This window comes from Borostomias antarcticus (genome assembly GCF_949987555.1).
Source record: "Borostomias antarcticus genome assembly, chromosome: 34".
Classification (NCBI taxonomy): domain Eukaryota; kingdom Metazoa; phylum Chordata; class Actinopteri; order Stomiiformes; family Stomiidae; genus Borostomias; species Borostomias antarcticus.
Window position 1 is genome coordinate 3,852,649 of NC_140267.1, and position 22,259 is coordinate 3,874,907.

General features: G+C 45.8%; 1 protein-coding gene across 1 annotated transcript in view; it reads left to right on the forward strand.

Moving 5' to 3' along the window:
• Positions 1-9,206: 9,206 nt before the first annotated feature.
• col13a1 (collagen, type XIII, alpha 1) overlaps positions 9,207-22,259 on the forward strand; it is a gene marked incomplete at its 3' end in the record, with an annotated part of 95,262 nt that continues 82,209 nt past the window's right edge. The window contains exons 1-2 of the mRNA XM_084460910.1: positions 9,207-9,315; positions 15,575-15,644. Coding sequence (XP_084317036.1) covers positions 9,262-9,315; positions 15,575-15,644 — 124 coding nt within the window. The 5' untranslated portion in view covers positions 9,207-9,261. The remainder of the gene's footprint in view (positions 9,316-15,574; positions 15,645-22,259) is intronic.

Consider the following 22,259-nt stretch of genomic DNA (forward strand, 5'->3'; position numbering starts at 1 on the left):
GGACACGTCCGTGGAGAACACGCTGCTCCGACACTTCCTCGTCTGTTGTTATTGGCCAGGTCTGGACCAGAGCACCATGGGGCAGGGGGAAAGGATGGGAGGGGCCTGCTAGTGTCACTGATGATAGGTTAGTGTCAGAAGTGCCGGATGCTTCTAGATCCTCCCACCTGTTCAGCCTGGACTGAACCTCGGAGGCCGTTAGAGCCACGTCAGGCTGACGGGAAACAGCCGTACGTATAGACGCACACACACACACACACACACACACACAAGCACACAAAACTATTATAACCCTGGTGGACAGGGCCCCTTAGGCCAGTTCTTCTCTGAGTTCACAGGCTGGCGTTCTTTTGCACTTGGCCATTACAAACTCTTGTGAGAGGGATTCCCTGCGTAAAGACGTCTATTTATTAGTCACCTACATGCATTATTGTCCAATAATCTGGATGTGAATATACAGCAAACACCATGCAAATTATCGCCGGAGACTCTTTCCCTACATTAAAAAACAAACAATTTAGTCCAGATGTCCTTCCTTGGGAACGGCTCACACCCGTCCACAGACCAGACCGCCGTGGTCGAGGGGCACGGCCTGCGTCGTCTTAATCCCGTCGGTTTGGGCCAAGGGATCGAAGCCAGCCAAAAACCCGGAGCTAAATCAGTCGACCGGGGTTCTAGAAGGGCGCGTAGACTGTAGCTGAAGGCCATGACCAAACCGGGGGGATAGCGAATGATTGGACCAGGAAGCCGTGCTGAAACAGCACTTCTCGTCAGACCGCCTCTCTGGGAACAGACGGCGTCCTGATGAGCTCACTCTCCGTCGGGCTACGCTAATTAAATCACGCGGTCGCGGTTATTTAGAATAGTCTAATTTTTTACTTCTGGGGGAGTCCAGAAATATCATCAAACGTTAACGTCTCATTAATGACCGTAATGACATATGATAGGTGGGCGGGTATGTGGTATGTTTAGACTTGATTTTCCCGCTGGCCACGTTTTTTAAATATTGATTTGCAGGGAGAGATTAAAGCTGGGAACACCACAGGGGGGCTCTGACCCTGGTACAGAACTGACCGGTGTAAGATGTCTACAGAGAAATGGTCACACAGTTGATCGTGCATAAATATTACTACGAGGAAGTGTATGGTATAGCGTACTCTAAGAACAGTATCTGACCAGCAGTGACCTTAGTGTGGAAAAAATAATCCATTAAATCACTGAATGAGAATCTAACCGTAGTCCATAGAGAGAAAAAGCCATACCAATTCCTCTCCTTTTCAAAATACCATATTAGTCTTTTTGTGGTGAACTCATTTGCATAAATTGACTTTTAAAACTCAGCTATGAACCACAGCTGAGCTAAAGTGAGAGCCGTAGGCTACAGTAAATTATGTGGTGAGACGTTGTATCACGTTTCCAATGTGAAAACTACAGTAGTGGTGGAAATCGGTAATTCTCTCTCTCTCTGACCATATCCTCTGTCTCTCTACCCCCACCTCTCTCTCTCTCTCTCTCTCTGACCATATCCTCTGTCTCTCTACCCCCACCTCTCTCTCTCTCTCTCTCTCTCTCTCTCTCTCTCTCTCTCTGACCATATCCTCTGTCTCTCTACCCCCACCTCTCTCTCTCTCTCTCTCTCTCTCTGACCATATCCTCTGTCTCTCTACCCCCACCTCTCTCCCTCTCTCTCTCTCTCTCTGACCATATCCTCTGTCTCTCTACCCCCACCTCTCTCTCTCTCTCTCTCTCTCTCTCTGATCAACCCTCCAAATGGTTTCCCTTCTCCTCCGTAGATTATTTTTCTTTCTTCATTAAAGCGACCGTCGCTCCACATCTGCGTTCTCCTCCGTCTGAAAGCCTCAGGCTAGCTGCTTGTAATTTTTCGTTCCTTACCGGGTATTAAGGTCGGGCCGGGGGGGCCGGGGGGGCGAGGGAGAGGGTGCGGAGAGGAGGACGAGCCCAGAGACGTGTAATGAGCACTTGCATGTGGTTCGTCCTCAGTGAGAGAAAAGAGCAGATGTTTTGTTGACTCATCACTTTACTCTTAACTCTGCCCTCCTACCTCAAAACAAAACCAGGCTTTTATGGGACACTTTTTATTTTATTTTGTACAAACCAATAATTATAACAAATAAAACATGACCATATGTATTGGAACTTAACCTCTATGCCTATTGGCAAATATGTAAATTGTCTCACAGTGAAACATGCTTTATACATAAATTTAATTATTATTTAATTACTATTTTATTATTTTTATGTTATTGTATTTATTATTATTTTTATTATTATTTTATTATTTTTATTTTATTTTATTTATTATTATTTTTATTATTATTTTATTATTATTTATTATTATTGGTTATTATTATCCTGAAATACTGTATGGGTAGGTCTGGGGTTCTGTTGCCCTGGGCTCCGCAGGTGACGAGCCCAAAATGATCTGACCAGGAGGGCAAACCTATCATTTATTTGACGTGGATGTCAGCATTACTTTAATATCCAGAAAGAAAATATCATTGAGGGTGGAGTGCCTGGTAAATTATAGAAGAGTGAGAAAACCGCCGACCGCCGAGAGAGAGAGAGAGAGAGAGAGAGAGAGAGATAGAGAGACCTTATGTGGAGGCTGGAACCACCAATGTCCAGACGAAAGGCTGGTACCTCACCTCATGATGTTTCAAATGGGGGAAAGAGCACTGGATGGCCAGAGAGAGAGAGAGAGAGAGAGAGAGAGAGAGAGAGAGAGAGAGAGAGAGAGAGAGAGAGAGAGAGAGGGTGGGGGTAGAGAGAGACAGGGGATATGGTCAAAGAGAGAGAGAGAGGTGGGGGTAGAGAGACAGGGGATGTGGTCAGAGAGAGAGAGAGAGAGAGAGAGAGAGAGAGAGGTGGGGGTAGAGAGACAGAGGATATGGTCAAAGAGAGAGAGAGAGAGAGAGAAAGGTGGGGGTAGAGAGAGACAGGGGATATGGTCAAAGAGAGAGAGAGAGAGAGAGAGAGAGGTGGGGGTAGAGAGACAGAGGATATGGTCAGAGAGAGAGAGAGAGAGAGAGAGGTGGGGGTAGAGAGACAGTGGATATGGTCAGAGAGAGAGAGAGAGAGAGGTTGGGGTAGAGAGAGATGGGATATGGTCAAAGAGAGAGAGAGAGGTGGGGGTAGAGAGAGACAGGGGATATGGTCAGAGAGAGAGAGAGAGAGAGAGAGAGAGGTGGGGGTAGATAGACAGTGGATATGGTAAGAGAGAGAGAGAGAGGGGGGGGAGAGAGAGAACGGGAAAGGAAGAAAAGTGGGACAGGTGACAGAGAAAGTGTGTGAGACAGAATGACAGAGAGCCAGAGACGCTGGCCAGTTCCCCCTCATCAGAACCTACGTAGCATCCATGTAGGTCTTAGAACCACAGCCGTGACTGTCCCATCGTGTAATAACCCTGTAATAACCCTGTCATAACCGTGTAATAACCGTGTAATAACCTAGCAAGACGAGCAGGGTTGTAATTTTGATACTTGAAAGCCACAGCTGCCTGATACTGTGGTAAACCACCGAGCGATCAGAAAGATGAAAAACCTCTCTAAACTCCTTCAGGAAAGCTTCTGGAACGTTCCTAATATTCATATTTTCCTCAAATCTTCCTCAGGGTTCTTCGTGCGTACATGGCGATATCCAGCCGACTCTCCTCTACACTTGAGACGTTCCAGAAAACACATGTATTTTCTCTGAATCCTCGCATCCTTCCTGCGTTGAACAGTCGATCCACACACTGTTTTCCTAGACTAACGCAGTGTGCCTGGTGGTCCAATCACTGATAAATGTCTGAGGCCCCTCTCTCTCTCTCTGGCTGTTAATGGAGTTAGCATCGCGCGGCTAGCATGGACAGGTCCTCACTAACTGACAGGGTTCTTCTCCGGACCCACCTGCAGGTCATTAGTAATAATTAGCCCCAGGGGCTGCGAACATCCTCCTGAAAGCGAGATGTTTCCCCCCCTTAGCGTCACACGAGACGGGGCCCACGACTGAACGCTGAAGATGGATCGCGGCAATTGTCCCCGCATCACAGGAAAGAGGCCTCGTCCAGCTGTTATGGGTGATTGGCTCATTATTTAAAACGACAACACTAAAGGAGTTTGAAAGGGATGCGTCCTCTTTCATGTTCCCATAGTCTTGTGTTAGTTACACGGGGGATATATTTTGGAGTTATACTATCATAGTCCTGTGTAGTTACTGTACATGGCTGATATGTTGGGAGTTATAACGTACCAGGATGTTGATTAAGGGTTCAGGTTGCAGACCGTGGTTGGACTCTCGTAGTGAAATAAAAACCCAGGTGTCCAATTTATTAACGTTGATTTCCAGACTCTTTCCACAAATTGACTCGCGCGCTCGAAGGCGTGCCTGATGTCAATTGAGCCGCACCTGGTTTTGAACCCACAAGCGTTGTAACCGCTCCAACAATGCCCCCTGTTGTGAACATGTGTGTGAAAGTGTAAGTAAACAATGTATTGCCTTTAGTATTCAGACGTACATTTTGCTTTTTGCTGTTTGCTTTGGACCTGGAGCCTACAGTAAGTGAGTTGTATCGGTTTGTGGGTAATGCCGGGCTCACACTACAGGATATTTAAAATCCTAACCAATTTCGAAATCGGGTTACATCACACACATAGAGAATCTTAACAGATATTCTTCTTGTGCATCTCAAACAAGCACACACAGCAAGATTTGAAAATAACGGCTCAGCACACACTACAGGATCTTATCGTGCCCGAGGGAGCAACGAACCACTGGTCTCGCCGTCTCACTTGTAAAGTCGGGACGTAATAATCTTAAATATCAAACAGGTTTGATATTATCGGGGCCGCCCCGATGGGTCTGTGAGCCAATTGGGAGGTATTAGATTGGATCTGTAAACCCCTCACATTACAAGATCATCTGGGCCGATCATCGGCCCCGACCAACGTTCCAGACCAGATTTCTCCTCCGATTGTCGGGAGGGGTGAATGATGACATTTGCAGATAACACAACATTTATCTTGAAATCCACATGCTGCAAACATATCCCACCCAACATACATTTTAAATTATTAAAACAGACGTCAATTTGCAGAGCCGAGCGGAGAGCTGAGGAGCGCGTCAGAGCAGCCTCTGCGTCGGAAGGGACGCGGCAGCCAATGAAAACAAAGCGGGAGGGGCATTGAGCTAAACTGGCTTGGGAATCGTTGGCACGCCGCTGGAAGTGCTGTCCCGTTTAATTCACGGCCCTGCACCCTCTGGCCCTTCCAGCTGACGTCAATTAAGTGCTCAGGCCGCGAGTGCGATGGGGCCGCAAGGGTGGTTTGCGTTCAGCTTCGGTCTCCCTAAACACTGGGTCTAAATGGAGGCTGACCAATACCAGGCAAGCGGGCGGCGATGGAGAGCTCGGTCATAAGGGCGTACAGAACCTCCAACTGATGGACATCATCTGGGGAACACATGACCCGCTTCCAGCGACATACAGCACAGCGCATGTAGAACCCGTGGAGTAAATGAGGTATGAACTGTTGTGAGAGGTGCTGGCACCCGTGCACTGCTACTGGGAGGGAGGGGGGGGTGAACAGTGCACGGTGTGTTTGGAAGGAGCTGTGTCCTGTAAACCAGGGTGTTGAGGGTATGTGTTGAGCTGTGTCCTGTGTACCGGGGTGTTGAGGGTCGGGTTGAGCTGTTATATAATGTGATATTATTCAGGTATAAAATGGCCACAAGGAAGAGATTCCAAAGAAGAATGATCTGTTTGATCTGTGAGAATTCTCCCACAATAAGAAGAGCAATATTGAGAGGCTACCGTACGTTTGCCACGCTGTGTTTTTCATCTTTCAAACATCCATCGTGGCTCGGCTCCCGCGGTACAAATTTCTTTCTCGAATGTGAAAAATAAAAGTCTCCCGCTGTCATAAAGGTCCCCGCCCTCTGCCCCAAGACATGCCAGATAACATCAACTTTAAGAGTGCAATTAAGACTAATACAAACAAGGCAGCCAGGCTAATTCCACTCCTTAATTGGCTGAACGTAATTGGCCGCTAGAGCAAGCCTCAGTCTAATTAGCCACTAGAGCAAACCTCAGTCTAATTAGCCAAACCTCAGTCTAATTTCGGAGGGCGCACATGAACCCACCGAGATCCCTCTCTACCACTACACATGCTGAGGGCTGAGGAACCCCAACGTGATTACTAAGCACTTAACCCGAAAATGTTCACGTTGCAATCGTAACCAGATGTCCTTGTGTTAAGGCGCATCAGTCTGTTCTGTGCTGCTCGAGGTAGTTCAGTTACGCACTGGTTTGACTCTACATTTCCTGTGTGAACGTAATGGCTGGTGGGAGATGGATAAGATAGTATAACGGCGCTCTCCCTGTCTTGTAATATCATTCGAGACGATCGTACGACTTTATCAGTCTTTCTCGTTGTTTTAGAAACTTTTGGAAGGTTTGTTTAATTCAGTACCTACATCATGGATACAGACGTAGTCATCCGTGATTGGATCTGATAAGTAGAGGAGGATGATACTGCTAGACTGCTAGACGACAGATAGCATAGTAAATTGACAGTTTGGGAACCTTTCAATGTCTAGCTGAGTATCTAGGACTGGAATGAGGAACTGATTAGCACTGATACGATGCTGTATAGACAAGCGATTACAAGGATTCCAGTGTACCATTCTGTTCTGTTCTATTTTATTTTATTTTATTTTATTTTATTTTATTTTATTTTATTTTATTTTATTTTATTTTATTTTATTTTATTTTATTTTATTTTATTTTATTTTATTTTATTTTATTTTATTTTATTTTATTTTATTTTATTTTATTTTATTTTATTCTTGAAGGAGAAATTAAGTTCCTTAAATCCCATCTGACATGAATGTTGACTGCTGCAAAGCTGCAAGGTACACGTAGGAGGAAGACAATCTTTTTAAAATGTCAAATTAATCTAATTTAATAATTAAAGAAATGAGTATTTGTAAACGTCAACGCCACTTCTGAACGTGACGTGTTTCCGTCCGTTCGTGTGTGTTTCCGCTAGTAGCGTGATATTTAGACCAATCAGGAGTAGCCAATACTCTTGCACACCAGCAGAGGGCAGTACAGATCATAAACCTGCACCTTACTTCACCACCTGGGTGATTTTTTGTTTAAAAAAAAATATGCGGTTCAATTTCAAAGCATGTGTTTTAGCTTCTAGAAGAACATAGCCAGCTGCCCAATGTTGCAATTACAAGTGCTTACAGCAGAACTGAGCTCATTACATATCCTGGATGGACCTGAGGCACCAAGTCATGAACCTTGGTTGGTACAGTAGGGACATAGCCCTCTAAGATGTGGTTGACAGTCGAGAAGGGATCATCTCTCGATCCGACTACAATTATGTTACCCCAGAAGACGCAAGTAAGGAAATTCTCTATTAGCTTTTTAAAGCCTTCTGTGGTCCCCCTGAAAACCAAGCTGTAATAGAAACCACCCGTTTGGTTTTGTAAATGCAATTAGCCTCTGCTTGAGGTCGGCCATTTTGATTTTAGTGGCTGGCAAGTTATCTGCTGTCAAAGCCACATTTGTAGTTGCTATAGCAGCAAACAAACGCCGCTGTGCTTATTAAAATGGGCGTGCCCTGCAATTTGAAGGATTAATAACTATACAGTAGAGGTTATTTCATTAAAGGATGTACAATTCGAATGCTGTTCTCATAAATATGTTCCCATGTCTTTAAAATGTACGTGGGTACACTGGAATCTTTATCTTTTAACTTATGAAGCAAGAATTAACAATCACAAGCATTCACAAAAAAAAGATGATATACCATTCAGCTTGACATTTGTGTTTGTGTTGTAATCGAATAAATAGAAACTCATGTTCTTTGAGTTAATTAAGAAGGAAAATACTCAATATTTCTCCCAATATAATCTCCCATCTCTCCCATGCACTCTTGTGTCCTTCTATCCTCCTGTATCCTCCAATTCTACAATGTTGGGTCTATATGGCTAATGTTGGGTCTATATGGCTAATGTTGGGTCTATATGGCTAATGTTGGGTCTATATGGCTAATGTTGGGTCTATATGGTTAGCTTGGTGGCTAGGCTATGTACTGATATGCTGAATATTATTCTTCCTCAGAAGATGATCCATTTCTTTTTTATCATCCTTTATTTTGAAGATTTGAGCAGACTAGACTCTCATGCTTGACCTTAGGAAGGCAAGTTTAGTTTCCGGGGGAGAGGTGGAGAGGATGATTTAAGTTTGCATTAGAGCATGACATCATTTAAAGTGGTTTAAAAGTGGGTGTGCGCTGCCAACCGAGCCAGCATGGCATAGTGAAAGGTACACACATTTTACGTGTGTGTGTGTGTACGTGCGTGTGCGTGTGTGTGTGGATGGAACTCGGGTCTGAGAGAAGACAAAGTAGTAGCCTAAAGTTTCACCTCATTCATTTATTGTAAAAAATAGAAGTTGCACTCTAATTCCCAGTGATACGCCGTGGCCCATACAATGCGTCGGCGTTGGTGGCCATTGGGTCGCAGCCACGGGTCGCTGTGTGCTTCGACTCTAAACCTAAAAATATCCCCGGGTTTGGATCAAAGAGGGGCAGGCAACAAGCACCGCCCCGACATTTAGCCTAAATCAACTCATAGGAGGAGCATGCGTGCGCTCTATGGCGCAGAGAAGGGCCCTTGGTCACCAGTGGGTCGGGTTTCAGCGAGCGTTACGCACAGACGGCTGATCGACCAGATAGTCAGTGGGGCTGCAGGAGCGCTTTGAACACCGCATCAAATGGCACAGAGTGAATAGAGAGCTCCCATTCAGGTCGGACGTGAAGGATTGACTGATCGACATCTACACAATGTCAGATATTGTCACTTTGATATAGACGCGCATCGGACGAGTTTGGAAGAAGCTGCATCTTTCCTGAGGCGAACCCCTTTCCCTAAGTTATTTTTTTAACTGTTCACTTATATACTTTCTTCTGATGAATATTGGGATTTTGTGGTGGATAACACGCGAATAAACACAAGACAACGATGGAAGAGGAGCAAAAGTGGGGAGTTGGTGATAAATCTGACATGGGGAGGACTTGCAGCGGGCAGCACCGGTGCAAAAAGCCCTTTTGGAGGGACTGGAGAGATTTGTCGGGTATCACCTTGTTTCTGGTGTCTCTTGGAGTTTGTTTGCTGGTTCACTTGCGGACCTCGGATCTCCAGAGCCGGATACTGAGCCTGGAGAAGCAGAGGGAGACGCAGTGGATCAGCATGGAGCAGGTGGAACCCGTTATCTTAGGGCGGTTAGATCAGATATTGGAGGAGGTAAGCTTTCAATTCTCATTCCATTAATAGTATTATGAAAAGCCACGATACATAGAATTATATTTCACATGAAACCTAAATCTCAAATATTTGTTGTTTTTTGTTTAAACTTAGACTATCGCGATGTCAATTGCCCAGACTTAAAACATATTTTAGTAGACTCAGACTCAAATCAGACTCAGTTTGTTCGAAGTGCTCATGGATAAGGATATGTAGGCATTTGTGATTAATTTGAGACTTAAAGTACAAATGGTATATTGAAATGCAACCCCTCAATATTCACACGTCTGGCTTGGACCCCTCTAAGACGTCTGTGGACGTGCAAAACGGGTTCAATATCTGAACGTTAAAAAAAAACATTCATTCTGGCTCCTAATTGGATGTCTTTGGACGTCCTAAAAAGTCAAAAAATACATCTAAAAGACGTCTTTTAGACGTGTCTTTGCTCAGTGGGTAGAGTTAGTCAGAACTCCAGCTCATCTCATAAACACGTTGACGCAGGTTAAAAGTATGATTAAGTATAGTGTGAACATTGATTAGTTGAATTATAGACTATACTACACACAGCAGCTCGATCAATTAATTGGGTTATTGGTTACCACCTGTAGATTCAGAGGAACGTGGTATCAGTTTGCATTTAATGTTGCCTGCTCATCACCCTAACAGCCCCATTATTGCCCCCCTCCCAATGAGATCGAGGGGCTAGATTGGCCCCTCCCTGCGTGCGTCCGTCACGCATGTACCAGTGGCCACCACCAGGGGACGCTCGCCACAATTCATTTTTCCCATCAGCAAGTACATTTCGCTTTGTAGCCGACATAAAAACGATGCTTGTTGTCGCAGTAAGAGTATTAGTCGATTCTACTCTGTTTACTTTCTGAATCCACAGAGTTCAGAGGTTGAGGTGTTTAGTCGCTCTTTTGGGGTTTGTTTTCAAAATTCCATCTCTCTGACCTTTGGGGTTGGACTTTTTAGGATTCTAATAGTATCGGGGTTACGTGCACAATTGCCATTAGTTACAACCGTTAAATTCACCACACAGATCAGATGACTCTTATTTAGGTAGTTCGATCATGTTGTATTCTGTAGATCGAGATGGATTGAGAGTATGGCTAGGTCACATTTTCCACCCGTGACAAAGTTAGTCATGCCCTTCGATGGGGGGGTCTTTGGGTTTTAGTCAGACGGTGCAGAGCAGCGCCCTCTACTTACGCAATCAACATCGAGGCACGTGGAGAGAGGAGAGGCTAGAGAGGAGAGGCTAGCGCTTGCGATGTAAGGAGTCTCTCCGAATCGCTCGGACGCACGCAAGCCAGGTCTGCGAAGCTACGGAGCTCTGGAGTTCTGTGTTTACTGCCTGAAATGGACTCTGATCATAAACGTCACTAAGAGCAATACGCAGGGCGAACAAAACACAATATTCATAAGTTACATATGTGTCATATCACACTGAACCTTCTGGTAAAAGTGCGAGCGGTCGGACATTTCACATTTGCAGGAATCATCTGACACGTTAAGGAGTCCAATGATGTCCACCTCTTGACATTCGGTCAGTTTTACTGGACTGCTAGACAACCAGTTCCATTCAACAGCTGTCCGGCGATGACGACGTGCGTCCTGGGTGGGGGACAGCAGGTTCACTGTGCCCTCGTCGAGGAGCCGTAACGGACTCACTATTTGAGGCCACTGACCTGCTATGGTGGTTTTGATCAAAAACCAAGACTGCGAGTGACCCAGGGATCAGTTGTTTAAAAAAAAAAGCAGCTTTTCAACGCGCCCCAGAGCTGCTTTTAATGGGCCACTCCCACAGCTATACTAACAAGATGTTCATCCCCTGATTGGTGCCCCGCGGGGGCCCCGTCCGGCCCCTGCTGTGTCTGCTCAGACTACGGGGCCCCGGACCCTCTGTTTACCCTTCGCTCTCACTCTCACTCACACCATAAACCACTCGCCTCGTCGGGACAGAGCTCCAGATCGGGCCTGGAGGGGGGCCAGAGGCCATCACCACAGGTGTTACTGCGCTGAGGGACTCTCTGAGATACAGATGCATGATGGGAGATAGACTCTCACCAACAAGATGCTGGTACAATACCACTAGTGAGGGAATTTCAGTAAGATAGACACACAGAATAGTACGTATCCTGTGAAATCAGGACTAAGCTAGGTTGGTTAAAGCGATGTAGGTTACAGCTATAAGTACAAGTCCTGTTTTTCAGTTATCGATGGCGTTCAGCAGCGTGAGCTAGCGAGCCTAACGGGGATATAACGAGAACGTTCACCTCGCCTCGGGCGCTGTAGTCCACCCCGTTTTGTTTAAGTCTGTTTTTATAAACACCCATTACTAATGTGACGCAACAACAGATGTGGCCGTTCCACCATCTCACACACACTGTCCAGATCCTCCTGGTCTCGTCTAATTGACCGCTGGTTGGATTCCTCTCTGGAAAATGTATCATATTTTCTATTTTCCAATATTTTCTGGACCAAATGCCGCCACAGTATATTGGATAATGTTTGTGGTTCTAGTGTATTTTCCTCCGGTCTAATTTTTGCGGTCTAAAGGCACACTTCTCCGGTTCTAGTTCTGATAGAACGTTTACATTAAACCATGCCACTATGCTTTTACTAGGAAATTACTATTATGATTCCCCCAAAATAATCTTTTGTTTCTTTTTTATTTTAAATTCTTTAAGCACCTTATTTCCTCTATTTAGTTTGTCATACGGAGGCACAGTCACTGTCCATTATCAACTAATATGCTTTGAGTGTGAAATCAAATAGTACAAAATGACAATTCCTATTACCATTATGTCACGGTAAAAGTGGTCACGCTGGCCTGTCACCCGCACCCTGGTCACTGCTGGCCTGTCACCTGCACGCTGGCCTGTCACACGCACGCTGGCCTGTCACACGCACGCTGGCCTGTCACCTGCACGCTGGCCTGTCACCCGAATGCTGGCCTGTCACCCGCACGCTGGCCTGTCACCCGAACGCTGGCCTGTCACACGCACGCTGGCCTGTCACACGCACGCTGGCCTGTCACCCGCACGCTGGCCTGTCACCCGCATGCTGTCCTGTCACACGCACGCTGGCCTGTCACCCGCATGCTGGCCTGTCACCCGCACCCTGGAAACTATATGTGGTTTTGAGGTGCTCTGGGCAGCCAGACCGTCGCTGAGGGAACACACACACACACACACACACACACACACATGCATACACACGCATGTGCATTCACACACACACACACACCACACACACAGCCGTCATCTCCCAATTGTGTGTAATCTTCTGTTGTAGCATATGTGAACTGTTTGAGTGTGTGTGTGTGTGTGTGTGTGTGTGTGTGTGTGTGGGAGTGTAAATGCTCTACATGCTCCAGTAATCAGACAGACTAATGCAAACAACACAATCCAAGTGTCTGAGCCACCTCTGCACATTTCAGCAGAGAACCGTTCACTGTAGAGAACCGTTCACTGTAGAGAACAGTTTATTGTAGAGAACAGTTTACTCTACAGAACCGTTCACTGTAGAGAACAGTTTATCTTAGAGAACAGTTCACTGTAGAGAACAGTTTATTGTAGAGAACAGTTTACTGTAGAGAACCTTTCACTGTAGAGAACAGTTTACTGTAGAGAACAGTTTACTGTAGAGAACCGTTCACTGTAGAGAACAGCTCACTGTAGAGAACCGTTTATTGTAGAGAACAGCTCACTGTAGAGATCAGTTTATTGTAGAGAACAGTTCACTGTCGAGTCAGAGCCTCGTTCCTCATTCCCTCTCCGAGTGACTCAAGCAGGCCTCTGAAAGCCGTGAACCAGGCCTGTCAGCTCCCAGACGAACGGAGCCATGCTAAGACTAAGACTAAGTTCCACTGATTGTCACAGTGTGTGAAATTTGTTCTCCGCATTTGACCCATCATCCCCTGGGGAAGCGGTGAGCAGCAGCGGCGCCGCGCTCGGGAAAACACCTCTTTAGATATGTCAAAAGGGGGGCCAGAAGTCTCACCCTGTGAAAGACACAGGACTATGTATGTTGGCGACCGCTGAAGATGGGGCTTTTTGACACAAAGCCGGAGATCCTTTGTTGCTGATTTTACTGCCATAGTTGTGGGTTTTTGTGGCGTCTATGTGAGGTTAGCCTGACGCGTCAGATCGTTTACCGCTTTGCATAATCGTCTGGGAACTATCCATTGGAAACTGTTTGGAAATGGGCAGGCACTTTAAACAATACTTGGCAGGTGATTGGATGAACCACCTGTCTATCACCGTCTATCACACGCTAACTTCAACCACATGTCATCACACCTAAACCCGACCAGGTTTGTTTGTATTTCAAATTCCTCAGAACGAACACTGATCAGCGAGAACGTTTTCTGATCTGGCACAAACAGATCTCTATGGAGAGTATCCAGACTTGTGAGAGAAAAAGAATGTGAGCTTGCAAAAATGGTCTCACAAGGTTAACGTGAGGCACAGTAGGAAGGGAGGAGATCTCATAATAGACAAATAATATCACTAACACCCATATCTTAAAAGGATATAAGCAAACCTAATTGCGATTGTCAACTAACAGATCAATAAGACATCTTATGACCTGGCGTTAAAGGGTTTAAGAGCATGTGATTGACGGTTACTGCGTGTTAATGGCACGTCTGTTAGAGAAATCAGTGTGAGTCAAATGGTGTGGGTTTCAGAGGGGAACAGAAGTATTTCCCGCGGTCCTGTAGACTCACTGCGTCCGGTAAGAGAGATGTCACCGGGACACTGGCTCACCGCCGTGCGCACACAATACCCCTCTGAAGCAAAGGGGGACCTGGTCCTGCCCAAGCCGCTAGCATTAATCCCGACTTTGGGATTGTATAACGTTTTGTCAGCCTTTTAAAATAGAATGTTAACACCAGATCAAAACACCTCGGCGTCGGGTTACCATCACAGTGGGGAGGCAGAGAGGCGGAGAATGCACCCCTCCCCTCCCCCTCGCACCCCCTCACCCCTTACACTCCCCGAATCCCCAGAGAACAGGGCACATCAGCTGCTAGCAACACGTTACACACCATAAACACATGTCCGCAACATCTATCTCCACCACATGCAGAATATACCTGTTATCACCCCAGTCAGAGCGCCCCGTCGTCAGTACATAGCAGTGAGACCGTAGAAGATACACAAACATCATAACTGTCTCAGTCAAGAAACTTTTGGTGGGTTTCCCGCCTAAGGTCTCCGTTCAGTAATGTCTTAAAACGCCTTGGGGACGTCAATTAGGCCCCTTGATGTGGTTTGGGGACAGTGTCGTGTTCATCCGGTCGAACTCTGAGAATCTGTTCTCTCTATTATCTTCTTGCGTAACATCATCCAGGTGAATGCTAGCGAATGTTTCCTGTGGGGTAATTTTTATCAAGGTTTCATCTGGAAATGTAGAGATCAGGAACTAACAACGGCACTGAAGATTGTCGTTTTTTTGTTCTCTTTCTAAAGAGTTCCCCAGCTGAGAGAGACAGGCTTGCCAGTATCAACCGAATCAATTCCTGGAACTATTCGTGGTTAATAAAGCCAGTTATAAGAGCGAAAATATGTCAGAAACTGCAAGTCAAGATTGATTTTGCATGAGCGTTTTTAATATTGAATGGCAAGAGCGTTTCACTTTCCTTCGCAAACACTTCTCGGCCACAGTATCTGGCAAGTTTGGTATGACTAACGGTCTGTTCTCTGGCAGAATCAGTCAAGAACACTAGTCTGTTCCCTCGTAGAACTTGGTCAGGAACACTAGTCTGTTCCCTTGTAGAACTTGGTCAAGAACACTAGTCTGTTCCCTCGTAGAACTCGATTAGGAACACTAGTCTGTTCCCTCGTAGAACTCGATTAGGAACACTAGTCTGTTCCCTCGTAGAACTCGATTAGGAACACTTATGGAAAGACGTTCATACATTCTCAGTTGTTCATACAGCTGATTTCAGTTTTACAGTTCTTGTTAAATCTGTTAAACTCCTGACCACAACAAAATGACTGGGTTGTTTCACTTCATACTTTGTGTTAGTAGGTCCATCAGAGACTCAAATGTACATGCAAAAACAATGAAAAAGTTAGTTTTGCAAACGTGGACCCCTTTAAATTTCCAATGCCTTGCCTACACCTTTGTATCAGCAGGCACAAGCCTCATATCAAACCACATCGCGCCTAACGTGATCTAGTTTGAAACATATTACATGTACTTATTCGTGTTAACACTCCTCTTTGCTCCTCCCCTTTCGTTTCAGAAACTAGCGGCTCGTTTGCCCAAGATACGAGAGGCCAGGGAAGCGGCCCATGGCTGCCTGTGTCCACCAGGTAAGAACCACCCCCCCCAACCCCTGCCTCCCGCTGCCTGGCCACTAATCCCCCCCCCCCCCCCCCGCCTCACTTCCTCCCCTCTGGGTGGAGGGGATCCACCCTCCTTAAACGGGTCACTGGAGGCCAGAGCGTTGCGAGCGGCGCCGGCGGCCATCGAGCCGGACTGATCCTTGATAGAGTGAGATCCTCCCCTTAAGGTGCAAAGGTCTCCTAAAGGCACACAAAGACTTTCTTTATACATAGCTGTCGCTATTAAAGGGCTTCATTCATAGTTTTGTTTTTATTGGTGCGATACCGTCGATTGCGGTCGTTGGTGTTGCTTCGGTTGCCGGTGGCAACAGTGTGCAACTTCCCCATGCAATCAGTGGGAGAGGAGAGGAGGGGGGTGAAGCCGGGTTATCTCGGCTGGTTTACAGCACCGCACGGCGGGTAATGACATCTTTATGATCCAAAGCTGATTCATGGCGGGTTACTGGTAACCTATGCGCGTGTTTGTGCAAGCGTTTGTTGTCTCAAGTGTGTGACGTCAGTCATTACGGACACAAACGCAAACTGTACAGACGCTAGAAGTGTCACAGTGAGAAGGACGCCACAGATCAAAGTCGAGTGGGAATCAATGGAAGCTTATGGAGTAGTAGCTATAGGACACAATACTGAGTTCCTGGTGAGTTTGAGGGGAGGGTTTTGACCGGTACACAGCTCTCTGCCACCCTCGATCCCGCGCGGGGTGACGCCCCGCCTTCCGGACGCGCACTTGTGCCCTCGCGCCGGCATTCGCCATGACGACAGGTGGAGGCGTATCGCCATGACGACAGGTGGAGGCGTATTTCGGGCCCCGGGCCGGGGGGGCCGTTGGCAGTTGGCGACGGTGGCGGCTGTGGAGCTGGCGTTTTGTGTCACGTTGGGTCACGATGCCGGCCAGCATGACTGGGTGGCATCATCTAGGGGAGTCTTGGGCCAGGGTGGCACGGAGGCCCACGGTTAACCAGCCACACACCCCTCACACACACGGTAGCAGCTGACATACTGTACAGACACAAACAGAATAGAGGAACACCACATCCTCTAGGGTAACCAATAGTCCCACGGTAAATGGTAAATGGTAAATGGACTGCACTTATATAGCGCTTTTCCACCTTAGCGGCACTCAAAGCGCTTTACAATGGCCTCTCATTCACCCATTCACACACACATTCACACACCAATGGCGGTAGCTGCCATGCAAGGTGCTAACCTGCTCATTGGGAGCAATTTTTGGGGTTAGGTGTCTTGCTCAAGGACACTTCGACATGTGGACAGTCGGAGCCGGGATTGGAACCACTGACCCTTCGATCATTGAACGACCCGCTCTACCAACTGCCAGTATGAACTGAAAAGGCCTTTAATTGAAGGTAAATGGAGTAATATTGCGACTACACGCTCGCGGACTCTTTGCTTTGTCAGTTGTGGTTAAGGTGTGCGAGCGGAGCACAGAGTCATTGTGTCTGACAACGACAATCTGGATGAAAAGCCCCTCCGTCACCAAAGACATCTGTGTCCCCGCCCCTGCCTCCAGGTGTCAGCGATTAAGTAATTAGGTAGTGTGTGTGTGTGTGTGTGTGTGTGTGTGTGTGTGTGTGTGTGTGTGTGTGTGTGTGTGTGTGCGTGTGTGTGTGTGTGTCCTACAGCATATGGATTACTGAATGGTTTGCAGATGCCTTTCCGTGTAACAGTGTACTTGTAGCTGCTCCTGCATGTGTAGTATGTGTGTGTGTGTGTGTGTGTGTGTGTGTGTGTGTGTCCACTCACTCCTATAGTACCGTAGGCCTGCATATGTATCTGAGCCTGTCTGCCTGAGCACGGCAGACCTATGAGAGCCTGGGGAGGCGTGAGCGTCCACACATTAGTGCTAATTGGCCTTTTCAATAGGATGTGAGGGTTTTTAAGGGGACGGAAGGTGTCTTCGGAGGTCCTGTGAAGGTGGACACCCCCGTCACGGCTTCAGAGAGACCGCCTCGCGTTTGCAGGTGTGTGGGGGAGCCTTTTAACTCCGCCCACCCCAGATGACCGTCCCAGCTGGTGTGTGTTTTACGGCCCCCGGGGGCCAAACGGTTTGCGAGTTCCTGCTCCCACATTCAAGACGCTCGCTGTCAAGTTTTGTGAAGTCTTCATGTTTTTATAGGTTTTTCTTAATGTACTTGCAGGGTTTTATTCTGACACATAAAGCAGTTTTAGGAGGCAAATACAGAACTAGGTTGATATCAGAATGAAAGCTACTAGATAGATTCAGTATGTGGATGGGTTAGCAGAGGCTATCCAGATATTCCCTAGCCTCCTGAGACCATCCTGAGCTCTGGAGATCACATTCTGTTTCTTCATATAGATCCGTCTGGCCTTCCTCCTATCTAGAATGATGACACAGTCTTATTACATCGTGACTGGGTCTGATTGGTTCCCGTAGTTGTAAAAGTGAAGTACAAGCCGATGGCAAAACAGTCTCCCGAAGCAACGGGCAGTAATGTTAACGGCGCTAGAATAAACACAGACATAAGTGCCGAAAAAAGACAACAACAAGAGCGAGATAATGCACTAGTGGAGTTTCTTGGAGGAGATTATGTTTGCACTGTTCTTCCGACTGGATTTGGCAAACGTTTTGTTATGCTGATTGGCTGGAGTTAGTCTGTCAAGGCGAGTTCTCCCGCCCACTGGAATGGTTCTAGACAGAGGGAACGCCAGACTGATCTACTGAGAGAAACACAGCACCAGCCTAGAGATCAGGATGGTCTCACAAGGCTCCATATTCACTACGACTGCTGAATATCCCTTCAGTACTTAATCACTCTTTTCCGGATTCACCTCTGTGGGATATGTAGTGTACAGTATATGTATATATGGCTATACAGTGTTAGTAGTAGTGCATTGTGGGATATGTAGTGTATTTGTATATATGGCTAAACAGTGCTAGTAGTAGTGTATTGTGGGATATGTAGTGTATTTATATATACAGTATGGCCATACAGTGCTAGTAGTAGTGCATTGTGGGATATGTAGTGTATTTGTATATATGCTTATACAGTGCTAGTAGTAGTGTATTGTGGGATATGTAGTGTAGTTGTATATATGCTTATACAGTGCGAGTAGTAGTGTATTGTGGGATATGTAGTGTATTTATATATACAGTATGGTCATACAGTGCTAGTAGTAGTGTATTGTGGGATATGTAGTGTATTTATATATACAGTATGGCCATACAGTACTAGTAGTAGTGTATTGTGGGATATGTAGTGTATTTGTATATATGCTTATACAGTGCTAGTAGTAGTGTATTGTGGGATATGTAGTGTATTTGTATATATGCTTATACAGTGCTAGTAGTAGTGTATTGTGGGATATGTAGTGTATTTATATATACAGTATGGTCATACAGTGCTAGTAGTAGTGTATTGTGGGATATGTAGTGTATTTATATATACAGTATGGCCATACAGTACTAGTAGTGTGGGATATGTAGTGTATTTGTATATATGCTTATACAGTGCTAGTAGTAGTGTATTGTGGGATATGTAGTGTATTTGTATGCTTATACAGTGCTAGTAGTAGTGTATTGTGGGATATGTAGTGTATTTGTATATATGCTTATACAGTGCTAGTAGTAGTGTATTGTGGGATATGTAGTTGTATATATGCTTATACGGTGCTAGTAGTAGTGCATTGTGGGATATGTAGTTGTATATATGCTATCCCACCTGACCCCTGCCAGTCAGGGGAGGGACAGAGTGTTCACATGGCTGCCATTCCTTTGTTTATTTTCAGTGCCAGGGGACACAGCGAGCCGCCCTCAGCGCTCCTCAAGAGAAACACAACGCTAACGTTTGACCGTGGACAATGTTAGATGTATGTGCGTGGCTGAACTAAAGAATGATGAATGGATGAATGAATGAATGAATGAACAGCAACAGCGTCCACCTGAAAGCAGAAATATTTCATTTTTATTCACGTTGCTCCCCCTAAAAAGACGTCTTTTCAAATAGCTTCCTAATGTATAGACTGTGACCTTGTTGTCACTGAAACGCGCTGCCGTTGACATGCGTGTCCCAGCCGTGTGAAGAGAATAGACCAGCCATGTGGCCCGGCGCGGTGTTGAGAGGAAGTTGTTGACAGTGGGGATATTTCACTTGAAAGACACTATTATTCTGGGCGTGACATGTTTTGTGGGTCGCCTGTGAAAAATCACCTCATGCTAGGACAAGCTAAAAGTAGAGCAGGGTCATTGTTTGCTGACATACGTATGTATAACATATTTATAAACATTGTGGTCACATTAGTGTTGTGTTAAGGTTTTATCACACCTATATGTTACAGCATCTGTGATAATATATTTCCTTAATGTCCATAGTAATGAAGACTATTATATAAACACTGCACAACAGGTAAAAGACACACAAACACACAATCTTTGGACTAAATTGTCGGGAATAAACGTCAACGAACATTTTAATACCTGTTGTTTCCATATCAACGTTCTAAGCATGTGTTCGTCGCTGTGTGTGTGCGGTCGTCACATGTCGTCGTATCTAAACACGGCGTTGTTGGCCGGATGGTTAAGACCCTGTGTGTGTCACCTTCCAATTACCTCACCGCCACCATCACATGGGAGCCAAGATTAGAGCAGGACTCGCCGAAAAATTATTTTTAGCCTGGATTAGAATATTCCACAAAGCCTCAGGGTTAAAGGCCTGTGTTTTGATTGGTCGGAATGGCCGTTAATCAGACATGTTAATGGATCCCATGACTTAAGTCTTTCATGAGCGGCGAGTCACATGTTCCAGATGTGTACCGGTTTAATTCTTCCAGGTTTATAACTGACGTTGATAATAGGGCTGGGTTCAAAAAATCGATTCATCGATTCTGAATCGATTCTGAATCAAATGATTCTGAATCGATTCATGAATCCCAAAATCGATCTTTTATTTAATGAATGAATGAATAAATGAAGGAATGAATAGTTCATTAATTCATTCAATGATTCATTCATTCATTCATTTTTGGAAATCAGTATCGATACCCAGCCCTAGTATTGATGTGTTGCATAACTTGGCAGTCATGTAATTAAGGTTACAGCAAAAAAAAAAAAAAAAAAGGTTTTAGTAACACTAACCGAATCGATATTGAATTGAATCGAATCGAATTGAATCGTGATAATCGATTCTGAACCTTGTGAATCGGAATCAAATCGATTCTTGAAATTCGACTTGATACCCAGCCCTAGTTGATAATCACACCAGAAGCGACACATTTTAGAGGGCCGAATTCATATTCATCATTTGCCCCTGTATAGAATTACTAGACCGTTTGAATGAATACCAAAAAAACATCCTCAATTATTAATCTCAATGACAGACAGGTGTCATCCAACACTGACTCACCTCTGATGTGACATTGGCAGGAGTTCTGTCACCCAAGACAGGGGCTCGCGACGAGGGTCACTATCGCAAACGACACCTCGGTCAGCGTGGGTTATGGATGGGTCTGGATAAATAAATGAGAAATTGATTGATTTTTTTTTATTGATTTTTTTTTATTGATTTTTAAGACAGGGACAAGGTACAGTAGACATTTACCCTATAGAATAGGGAGAGATGCACTGTACAAGGTTATAGTAAAACAGCTCATTTCCACCCGCAGTCCCTGGGCAAATAAATAAAAAAAACGAATAAAAAATTTAAAAAAAGGCATGGAATGGAAAAGGTAGGAGGAGCCTGACTGAGGAGGAGCTGTGATCTCATTGGACGTTGCGCTGACGCCAGCAGGACAGGAAGTCCCTCCTCCTCCTCTCATAAACACAGAGGACACAGAGGATACTGATCTGTAACCGGAGCATTGTTGAAGTCTGTGTGTTTCTGTAACTGAGGATACAGCATGTATACGTTAACCCCCCCCCACACCCCCACACCCAAAAAAGAGAGATTTACGACAGTGGGAACGTGTGAGGGGTAGTGTTTGTCAGGTCTGTCCAACTCTGTAACCAACTGTGTTTACACCCACACCACCAGAGTGGTCACGCACGCTGTGGACGAACTAGAGAAATAACAAATAACTAAATACAGCGCACTTTTAGCATATTTTTAGCAATGTGCGCTAAGTGGCTAAGCTGTCAGTCAGAGTCTAGAAAGAAAACCTGTTGGCAGCAAGATGGAATCCAGGCGCAAATTCCTAGAGTTGACTTTTGTTGTCGGGACGAGCTGAACGACACTTCCTGTCCGAGAAGACAGGACCCCCACCCCCCCACCCCCACCCCGTCAATCACATTACTGTTCCATCAAAGACGCCCCCAACTCTTGGGATTAAGATGCTCTGACCATCATAATACTGACTGGCTTTGGAGCTAAAGTGGGACTGTGTGTGTGTATGTGTGTGTGTGTGTGTGTGTGCATGAGGGTGTATCAGCACACGGGTGTGTGGGTGTGTGTGTGTATGTGTGTGTGTGAGTTAGCGTAGTCCTGACCCTGTGCGTGCGTGTGTGTGTTCGTGTGTGTGCGTGTGTGTGTTTGGAGTGAGTGGAGTTCTATCTTGGGAAGAGCGTGTCACTGGCACTCGTACGGCCGCTTCCTGGGACTGGGGGGCCTGGATCAG